This window comes from Typopeltis vanoorti, chromosome 21, assembly GCF_054136105.1.
Source record: "Typopeltis vanoorti isolate ZY-2024b chromosome 21, IOZ_Tvanoo_1.0, whole genome shotgun sequence".
Taxonomy (NCBI): domain Eukaryota; kingdom Metazoa; phylum Arthropoda; class Arachnida; order Uropygi; family Thelyphonidae; genus Typopeltis; species Typopeltis vanoorti.
Window position 1 is genome coordinate 41,652,253 of NC_143569.1, and position 11,789 is coordinate 41,664,041.

The 11,789-nt window shown below is 35.7% G+C and overlaps 1 protein-coding gene across 3 annotated transcripts in view; it reads right to left on the reverse strand.

The window, feature by feature from the left end:
* The window catches only part of LOC150094771 (RCC1 and BTB domain-containing protein 1-like), a 224,173-nt gene extending 220,957 nt beyond the window's left edge, over positions 1 to 3,216 (reverse strand). For 2 of the 3 annotated variants that reach the window (XM_090410997.1, XM_090410999.1), the window contains exon 1: positions 3,032 to 3,216. In XM_090410997.1, the coding sequence (XP_090267123.1) occupies positions 3,032 to 3,034 (3 nt within the window). In that variant the 5' untranslated portion in view covers positions 3,035 to 3,216. The other variant, XM_090410998.1, reaches the window with a different exon arrangement.
* Between the last annotated feature and the right edge of the window lie 8,573 nt (positions 3,217 to 11,789).

The window sequence follows — 11,789 nt, forward strand, 5'->3', positions numbered from 1 at the left end:
ACATAACAGTTTCAAATTATGTGATTAAAAAATTTGAAATTAATATTATTACCACCAGACATACAAGACTCATTGTCTTTTGACAATGATCAAGACTCTCATTTGAAGGCCCATACAATCAAATTTTTTTCACACATACTGACGCAGGGCATTCACCCAACATTCTCCAAGCAAAAACCTATTCATTTGTTCATTTTCCTTATACAATTTCCAAGGATGGCTTCTTTTTCAGCTCAAGTCCCATCAATAAATCATTCTCATCTAACTAAGTTTCATTCATACTAACAATTTTCAATTAACTATCAGCATCATAAATTTTTCTTATCTCTGATGATCATAGCATTCATACAAATCTAATCAGTCCAATCTATACGACCTCTCAGCTAACTCCTCCATACTAGACTTTCTAATGCAGCCTGTCCCATTTTTCAGAATCAACTGATTCCTGTGCATCCTAAGTTTTCTCTTCTTTGTGTTGACAACTCTCTCTATTGCACATTTATCACTAGTTCTAATGACAAAAGACTTTAGTCATCTCTCTCTTGCACTTCCTTTTACTCCAGATTTCTGACCAAATGACAGCCCTTAGAGATGAAAAATATCAAATCCATTCAACTGCAATCCATCAGTTCCTCAGATTCATCCCACACTTTTGTAATTCTACAACCTTCTTGTCACATGCATATGTTCCAACACACCCATTATCTTTGCTCACTGACTTCATTTATCAATGTCATATCCAGGAACACAATGACCACCTGCCCAATTACACATATCTTTCACTCTCAACAACCACCCTAATTCTCCTCTTCTACTTCTCATATCCAAAGTCTCAACAGAGAAAAGCATTGTAATAGAGGATGCACAATGTTTGTTTTCTAGGAAGGAAGACAAACAATGTGCATCTGCTATCATAACTGAAAAATTGAAGTAAATTATATTTTTTAAAAATGTTAAACCTTATAAATATTTGTCAATCATCCCTCTTCTCTACAAATTAATCATTCAGATATGTGAAAATCTCAGGAATGAAGGGATATATTATGGAATTGCAAAGTGAAACATTATAATGCTCTATAGCTATGCCAGAATCAACAGAGAGAGAGAGAGAAGCAGATGGAAAGAGATCAATAGTACTTTGGTGTTATTTAAGAAATCTTTAAAGATGACAAGTTGTTTACCTTGGGTGTAAAGATAAATATAGAAAGAAAAGTGAGGTGAATAAATATGGAAATTTAACAACTTAGAATTACAGGTTATGAGAAATGTATCAAGAGAGATATATAGTAGTAATAAATGAATTCTAGGAATGCATTAAATATAATAAGAAAATACAAATTAGGATACATAAAGAGATCAGGGAGTAGTCTTTTCATCATTGTGTGCTCAGGAGGAGAAGAAATTATCATGAAAGAATGACTGTTAGATGAACTAAAAGTAAGGGCTAACAGTTCTGAAAATTGAATAGAATTATTTAATGAACCTTTTTTTGTCAGAGTATTTACTTAAAAATTATCAAGTCTGGGTAGAAAAGTAGAATTCTGGGATTTTTCAATATACTTGTGCATTATTTTCTCGCTTGATATTTTGACACAATAATCAAAAATAGTGCATCTTGCAATAGTATTTGTGCACAGTAATGTAATTCATTATTCTATACGAACTTAGGAGTGAAAATACAGGAGGCAAGGTTGAGATGATTTGGTCATGTGATGAGGAGGGAGGACAAATATGTGGGAAGGGTCATGCAGATGGATGTGCAAGGAAGGCGGAAGCGTGGGCGGCCAAAGAAGAGATGGAGGGAGCTGGTAGAAGAGGACTTGAAGATGAAGAACTTGGATGTGGTGACAGCCCAAGACAGGAAGGTGTGGAGGAGACTCATAACAAACAGTGACCCCACTTAAGTGGGAGAAGCTGTAGAAGAAGAAGAAGAAGAATGTAATTCATTATCACAAACAATAATTATTATTTTTGTACTGTCTCAAACTGCTTTGCCAGTAAAAATGGTCCAACTTAAACCAAAATTGCAATCATGCAATTTATTTTAGTAAAGATCCTAAATATTATATTTTATTCAATTTCAACAACAGAATGATATATTACTTTATCATTTAAAAACTTCAGAAATAATATTTCAAAGGGGCAATTTTTGCCTCTACAAATACCCTAATTTAAAAAGAAAAAAATTGCAATATTCTGATAAATTTTTGTAAAGAATACAAATTGCTAAATTTCATTAAAATCCAGCTAAAGCAGAGTATTTACACATACACAGATGGTCAAACAAAATGAAGCTTACAGATGTTACATAATTTGTTAAGTGCACCTTATGCTGTTATCATTAATTAAAATCTTAAACATTCATTAGTCATCAAGCTGCAATTAAATGTTATGCTATCTGACAATCAATATATGCAAGTTGTCAACTGATAACTACATATCCTCAACACAATTAATAAATGTATAGTTTTATAAAAATCAAAATTTGCTGTTGTTCAGAAAAGTAAAATTTATTGCATTTTCATTTCGAACTCATAAGTTTGACTGCTCACAGGCCATTTGTTTCTCTCATTACGCGAAACAATAGGATTCAGACATTAATCCAAAATTGTTTTGCAAAAGAATTTTTACACCAAAGTGCTCTCTTCGCTACGGCAAGTCTTCTCTGCATTTTATACATTCTTAAAAGAATTTATTCCACCATTATAAGTTTTAAATTTTGTGCGGAAGATTTGTCTAATACAGTATAGCAACTAGCCTTTTTAAAAGAGCTTTGCAATTCACAAACCTGTTATAAACTGACAGCCCCACGTCAGCTGGCAACTAATCACCATCGCAAAACTTATAAGAATTAAATATATGTATATTTTACAGACAATACCAAATATGAATATTCTTCAAAGATATTAATTTTATAAATTAGTTATAATAATAACAATAAAGTCTACAGCGAACAACAACTGTTATATAAAATAAATAAAACTAACTTATTCGAGCCACAGGCTACACAATATTCAAACAAATGCCATACCATAGCTTTTCCATGAGCTGGCGAAAGGCCAATTGACAAAAGCGACAAGCTTGTTTGGAATCCTGAGAACCGAAACTAAGATAAAGTGCCCTGATTGTAAACATAAAAGGAAATGGGGCATAAAAATTATGAACAGAGAATATCTGCGAACTTTTTAAAACAATTGTAACTTTCCAAAATTTTTAAGTTTAATGCTACTCAGATAACTGCAGAGGGTGCTGATGAGTGAACAGGTAATAAACTGAAGATGGAATATTTTAGTTTTGTAATTCATGATGGCAGTAAAATTCAATTAGAACTGTTGGAATCCGTCTGCGTACCAGAAGTTAAAAACTCAAGACGTCGGCAGATATTTTACTAATCATATGATAAACAGCAAAAGTACTTGGCATCTCCTGGTTAAATGAGTACCTCGAGGGGTGTGCTTAAGGGTCAAAGCTGTATAACTGAGAGGAGACCTCCACATAGCCTTTAAAGGAATGCGGAGAACCGACCAGGGCTTCTGACCTAATGCCCAATCCTCACCTTCTCGTGGTGCACCCTGTTGGGTATCTACTTTGATACTGAACGAACGAGGATGGGCTGGCAATTTGGGATTTAGCCGACCAAATTGTATTCTTATTGGTTAAACCAAAAAAAAAATGATGGTACAACATGACAAAATTTCATGTCGGCTGGGGCGTCGCCCGGTTAAACAAGGCAACCGTTGTTTTTGCCAGGGAACCAGGGCGAACAGCGAAAAGTCAGCTACTGGAACAAATCTGAAAACAAACCCCAACTCAACATCACCAGAGTTAAAGATCGGTACTATCAACGTAAGAAGCCTGAATGGCAAAGAAATGGAGCTAGCTGAGGAATTAGATAAGTACCAGATCGACATAATACAAAAAAGACCAAAACTGGTGAGATCTTTCTGAGCAATAAATACAAAATGTTATATTCAGGCAATAACAATCAAGGAAAAGGAGTAGCCATAGTATTCAACACAAAATACGAGGCTAATCTTCTTGAATGGCAGTCAGTCTCAAGTAGAGTAATGTGGGCAAATATGAGAATGGGGAACTGGACAATGAGACTTATTTGTGCCTATGGTCCCACAGAAGGTTCTGCTAAGGTAGAAGTGGAGGAATTTTTTGAGGCTTTAGAAAAAGCAACTGACACAATGAAAAAGGAAAAGTTGGTCCTTGTTGGGGATCTAAATAGTAGAGTAGGAAATGATTGTGAGACATACAAAAATATTTTGGGAAAATTTGGAGAAAAGAGCAAAGCTAATAATAATGGCAAATATCTGTTGGAATTCTGCTCAGGACATGGACTGGTTATTACTAACACCATGTTCCAACATAAAAATGTGCACAAATTCACATGGAGAGAAGAGGCTAGGAATAAGAAAAGTCTCATTGACTATGTTATTGTTGATAGTGATGTTTTCTCCCTGGTGCAGGACACCAGAGTGTACAGAGGATTTCAAATTGGAAGTGATCACTATTTAGTCTTGAGCAGGATAAAATTGAATTTCATATTGAAAAGAATAACATGTAAGAAAGTTTTAAAGCGAGTAAAAGTTGAGCAGCTCTCAGATGTAAACTGTAGACTAAAATACAGAAATATTATTGAAAAGAAAATGAAAGAGTTTGAGAACAGGAATCAAACCTTGGAGATTCAGTGGCAAACTCTGAAGGAAATATTGATTGATTCTGCCAGAGAGGCATGTGGTGAGGTTGTGTGCAAAGATAAAAAAATCAGAACTCCCTGGTGGACACAGGAAGTTAAAGAGGCAGTGAAGGAAAAGAAGAAAGCATATCAAAAGTTCCTGGCAAATAAGTCAGCTTTTACTCTTACAGAATACAGAGACAAATGTAAGAAAGCTAAACAGTGTGTAAAACTAGCTAAAAAAAAGTCATGGGAGGACTTTGGCAAGAATATAGAAAATAAATATCAAGAAGGTGGCAAAATATTCTGGAGGTTGTTGAAGAAGCTTAGGAATGGAGGAAAGAGTGCTGTAAAAGGAATTAGAGATGATAAAGGTGAAATGAAAACAGGAGAAAAAGATATCCTTGAGGTATGGAGTAATTACTTTGAAAAACTGCTAAATGAAACAAGCAGTGATGACAGCACAGTGATAAAAAACACTGACCAGGCATGCAGTCAGGAATACATATCCATACTTGAAGTAGAAAAAGCTATCAAAGGCTTGAAATGTGGAAAGGCAGCAGGAGTAGATGATATTCGACCAGAAATGCTGAAGTATGGTGGTATAAGAGTCTTACAGTGGCTGCACTGCATAGTTCAGAAAGCCTGGACAGAGGGACGAATTCCCGATGATTGGAGTAGAGCTCTCATAGTACCCATATATAAAAAGGGAAATAAAACTGAATGTGAGAATTACAGAGGTATTTCCCTACTGAGTGTTCCTGGCAAGATCTATGCAAGTATACTTGAGAAACGGTTGAGAAGAATTGTGGAAGAAAAGCTTGGTGAAGAACAAGCTGGATTCAGGCCAAATAGAGGCTGTCAGGATCAGATCTTCACTTTACGACAAATAGTCGAGAAAGCATGGGAATATAACAAAGATCTGTATTTAAGTTTTGTCGATTTGGAAAAGGCATATGACAAGGTGCCAAGAGAGAAGCTATTCAATACGCTGCAGTTATATGGTGTCAATGGGGCATTATATCAAGCAATACTTAGTCTTTATTTGAGTTGTAAGTCAGCAGTTAGAATTGAAGGAAGTACAGGAAGATGGTTTAATGTTAAATCTGGTGTGAGACAAGGATGTACATTATCCCCTCTGTTATTCATTATCTATATGGATCACATTATGAAGGAATGTGGTATTAAACCTGATATCAAAATTGGAGATGTTAATGTCAGCTCTTTGCTTTATGCGGATGATGTTATACTTCTAAATAAATCCAATACAAGTCTGCAAGATTCTCTGACTAAATTGAATAGCTGTTGTACTAGATATGGTATGAAGGTCAGCAATAAAAAGAAAAAGACAATGAAAATAGGCAGAATCATTGAAAATGTCAACTGTGTTGTGAATGGAGAACCTGTGGAACAAGTAAAACATTTCAGCTACTTAGGCACAATTTTTAGTGAAGATGGTAAACTAAATATAGAAATAGACAACAGAATCAGCAAAGCTGGTATCCTGGGAAGTCAATTGAATAAATTCATATGGAATAAGAAAGAAATTAGTCGGAACACTAAATTAGCTGTATACAAGACTGTGTTCAAACCAATTTTAACTTATGGATCTGAGAGCTGGGTCAGAAGTAAAACACTTGACCAAAGACTAGAGACCGCAGATATGAGAGTCCTGAGAAAGATTAGAGGCGTGAACAGATGGCATCAATGGCAATATCATATTAAAAATGAGGATATTAGGAAAGAACTTGACATTGTCAGCATCCAGGAATGCGTTAGCAGAGCTAATCTCAGATGGTATGGTCACTTAAATAGAATGGGAGAGGAAAGATTAGCAAAACAAGTGTTCTCTGCCAGGTTGGCAGGAAAACGACCCAGAGGAAGACCAAGATATAGGTGGATTGATACGGTACAAAGTGCCTTAGACGATAGAAATATAAGATCTGATAATGTTGGAGTCTTGACAAGTAACAGACTGATTTGGAGGAAAATTGTAGATAGGAAGTTAGTAATGATGTAATTTTTTCATGTAGTACTGTCATATCCTGTACACCCATTGAGGGTACATGGCAGGAATTTGATGATGATGATGATGATGATGATATTTCATTCCTGACACATCAGATAACACAATTGTATAATTTCATAACGTACATCAATGCGTGTCTCAAAATTTGTTCCGTCCATTTCCTATTTGAACATTTAAAACATAAATTGTTTTCATAATCAAAACCTTTACGTTAAAATGACGTGATAATAGCGGGCAGCATACAAAAGTTTACCAATATAAGTCGTATAGGAAGCTTAACATTTCTTCTCAACCTCCTAGTTTAATCAGTTTCTACGAAGTTCTTTTGTTGAAAAGACCTAGATTCGAATCCCCTCTAAAATGCAAAGAACCTTCCATTTACATTTGAAGATAAGTTAGCCGGTCTCGTATCTCATAATAGGGACAAAAGTTTTCTCTGAAAATGCAACTTTTTCTACCATACCCCGGCAGAGTAAACACAAGCACCTGACACACACACACAGAAATATATTTAGGCATAACACAAACCTCATTTTAGGATAAAGTGGCTTATCCTAAAATTATGGTTCTAAAACCAAAAAAATTGGCTGGTAGTGGGCCTTAATGACTTTTCAGACTATATATTAGTTTTGCCCATTGTCAAAACTAATATATAGGCTGAAATGTGATAAATCCTAGAGCCCCAGAAATCATCACATCAGTCACGCTAGACAATGTACTATCGACTATCTACATTGCATAATGTTGTTTGCACTACACTTATCTCCCACACTTCCTCTCAGTATTTCTGTCAGTTACCTGAGTATATTCTGCATTTTGTCCCCCGATTTGGGGGACAAAAAATCGTCTGCAACCTCCGACTAACATCCCTTTAATTGAAAAACCATGTCATGATTCGTCGATTGTACCGACGAGAATCGAATTCAAGTTCTTATAATTCAAGTAATAGCATTTAATTATCTTTCACTTCTTCATTGTCATAATCAGTGCCAGATTTTACATTTTATGTGACAAAAAAAGTGTGCTCGAAAAAAAAGTACTATTAAAGCATGCGCAGTAAAACAATTTACAGCATTATGACAGAACAGTTCATTGAATTTGAATAAATTATAACAAAAATTAAGTATTAAAACTTTTTTTCCAGATTTGACATTTACAAATTCATTAAGAATATCGTCTGATAATAATTTTACTGCGAAAAAAGGTGGAACACAAAACGGAGACGTTGACATATATTAGACTGACTGGATATGCGTTAATCTCTACTAAGATTTGTCAAGGGGAGTTGGAGATTTTATGGTCAGATTCCTAAATTATATATGAAAACAATGAAAAACAAGAAAAAAATTAAAATTCATCGAATTGTAATTAGAAGCAAAATAACTAATTTCAAACAACGCTGTGTATACTGCTAGTAAAGAAGTTACTGGACATCACAGTGTGAGGAACAAATAACCATGGTGCCCAACTTAATTATTATTTATTTATTTGTTTATTGATTTATTCACATAATTGATACACAGTCAAAACAAAATTTAAAGAACATAATTTAAAAAACAAATACGATTTAACGAACAATTTGACTGGTGATACAGAACAATTCAGATTCTACAAAAGAATCTAAGAATAGTGTGTCAGGTAGCGTCGTAAAATATGGACTGTTCCAAGTAATGTTGTGATGTTTAATTGTTGTTAATAGTTGGATAGCTTCTTTGAAATTGCGCCAAGTGCATCGATAACTATTGGAATAACTTTAGTGTGTTTAAGCCACAGCCAGCCAACTTCGAAAGTTGCGATTGCCAGATCTCGATATTTGGTATTTTTTCCAGTTCTTTGATGTTATCACTGAGTACTGCAATATCGATAATCCAAACCTGTCGATGTTCGATAATTGTGATGTCAAGTCTATTTTGTTCAAAATGCCGATCAGTTTGTATTCGAAAGTCCCAAGAATGATCTACATAGCGAAAGATTTTCTGTAAGACGGGATTTGAAGAATTTAATGATTGCAATGAATGCAAAGAGTGAGAGTGGAAAGATCATGAGTGTGCTACCACGATTTGATTGTGATGAAATGAACAGAAGAGCAATTATAGTAAATGGAATGGTGTCCAGATTGTGTAAAAGGTTTTGCAAAGAAATGAAACTGAATATTCATTTTATGAATGTCTGGGATGAGTTTGATAAAAGGAAGGAGTATTTTAAGAGAGATGGTTTGCACTTAAATGGATTAGGAGCTTGGCATTTAGAACATTTATTGATAAAGGACAGAGTAAAGGGGCATAAACAGGAAAATGGGATTTGCTAGGGAGGCAGGTGATAGAGTCAGCTGTAAATAGTACTAAGGTCATTAATCGTTGTGAAACTGAGATTAATTGTTCGCAGAATGTTAACAGTATACAGAGTGGGGTAATTCGCACACAGGGATATTATGGGAGGAAGGGTGTATTGCAGTTTATGTATACTAATGCTCGAAGTATTAGGAATAAGTGTGAAGAATTTTTGTCATTACTTAGTACAACATGGCCAAAAATTATAGGAATTAGCGAAACTTGGTTAACCAAGAATGATATAGTTATTGGGATTGAATGTAAGGGGTACAGTATTTTCAGGCAGGACAGAGATGACAGAATGGGGGGAGGGGTTTTATTAATGATAGACGAAACATTAAAGCCAAAAAAGATAGAAGTACCTCACTGTGACAGGTATGTAGAGGGCAGTTCATTAGAGGCTGTTTGGTGTGAGATAGAGATTAACAAGGCGAAATATGTAATTGGTTGTTGCTATAATCCAAGGGGAATAAGGGAGAATGTAGATAGCATGTATTGGCAAATTAGCACGATGAGTAAAGGTCAAGTAATTATTATGGGGGATTTTAACTTTGGGGACATAGATTGGGGGAAGGAATGGTCACAAGGAACAAAGGAAATGGAGTTTATACAATTGTTAAGAGATAATTACCTGAGACAGCATGTGATGGAAGGGACAAGAGATTCTAGAGTGTTAGATCTGGTCATAACATCGGAGAACATATCAATAAGTAATTTAGTTACAATGCCTCCACTTGGGGAAAGCGATCATGTGGTCTTGACCTGGGAGATTGAAAGACGTACTGAATATTCTATTAAGAATGGGTATATGTGGAATTACAAGGCTGGTGATTATGGCAAGCTGAGAAGTCAGCTTTCAGCTGTATTATGGCATGAGAAATTCAAGGGGAGAGATGTTGATGGTGCGTGGGAGATTCTCAAGGAGTATTTGAAGAAAGCTGTATCAGACTGTATTCCTAGAGTCAGAAGGAGAAATCAAATAGGAGTAAAATGGATGACTAATACTATTAAACAAGAGTTGCAGATAAAGAAAAGGTTGTGGAAGACGTATAAAGAAAAAGGTGATGAGCGTTCCAATGAGCAATATAAGGTACAGGCAAAGAGAGTAACCTGTATGGTAAGGAAAGCCAAAGCTAATTATGAGAGGAAGCTAGCTGATGAATCCAAAAGAAACCCTAAAGAGTTCTTTCGCTATGTGGCTAGTAAAAGGAAGAATATCCATGGAAAGATTACTTTAAAAAGTGTTGATGGTAAGGAAATTACTGAAGCTAATCAAATAGTTGAGTTGCTTAGTGATCATTTCGCAAAAGTGTACCATCTTCGTAGTGATAGTGCAGTGTCAGATGTGCCATTGACTGATGAGAGTATAGAGATAGATGAAATTGAGGTGCTTAATATATTAAAGAACCTTAATGCTAACACTGCCATTGGGTTAGATGGCATATCGGCCCATGTGTTACGAGAATGTGCAAGAGAATTAGCAACCCCTCTAACCAGGATGTTTAATTTAAGCCTCACTTCTGGTAAAGTGCCAATAGAGTGGAAAGAGGGGAAAATAGTTCCATTGCACAAGGGAGGCTCTAAGACTGATGTTGCAAATTATAGACCAATCAATATATCTGGAGTGGTGGTTAAGATTTTGGAGAAATTAGTTAAAATTAGAATTCAGGACTGGGTGGACAGCAATATGATACTTTATAAGGGGCAACATGGTTTTGTAGTAATTTGCTTACGTTCTATAATAAAGTAACAGTGGAGTTGGATAAAGGAAATCCTTACTCAGTGATACTGCTTGACTTTGCAAAGGCTTTTGACAGGATTCCACATGGAACTCTGTTACATAAATTAGAGCAAATGGGTTTGGATCCGAAGATGGTGATTTGGATTAAAGGATGGCTGGTGGACAGATATCAAAGAGTGGTTTACGGAGGAGCTGAGTCCAGGAAAAGGCAAGTGACTAGTGGTGTACCTCAGGGCTCAGTTCTTGGTCTTCTATTGTTTAATTTGTACATCAATGATATTGGAAATACCTTGAATGGAAATATCCACTTGTTTGCTGATGATGCAAAATTGGGAAGAGCGATAATCAATTCAAATGATGTGGATATTTTACAGGATGACTTAAATAGGCTGACGGTATGGACTGAGGTAAATGGCTGTCAGTTCAACGTGGCTAAGTGTAAGGTGATGCACTTCGAGAGGATGACATCGCATGCTGTTTACTATATTAACGGAACTGAACTGCAGGAAGTTGATGAGACAAGAGACTTGGGAGTTATTGTGGACAGAGAACTTAAGTTTAAAGGGCATATTGCTAAAATTGTCAAAACATCACATCAAATTACATGGTTGTTGAGGAACACACTAACAAGCAGGGATAGGGAAGTTATTGTTCCACTCTATAAGGCATTAATAAGGCCGCATTTGGACTATTGTGCACAGATCTGGTCGCCAGGATTTCTTGGTGATGCGGAAGTGGTAGAGAGGATTCAGAGGCGGGTTACAAAGATTGTTGCAGGTCTGTGGGATGTTCCCTATGAGGATAGATTGATTATTATTATTATTATTATTATTTAACGGTGTCTCCATGGAGTCAAAAGACTCATCGCGGGAGACCCGACATTGACACACTAACCATTATTTACACAATACCTGTCATACCTCTCCTTAAATTCATTCACGGTTAAAGCATTCACAACCAGTTCTGGCAAAGCATTCCACCCATTCACAACCCTCCAAGTAAAAA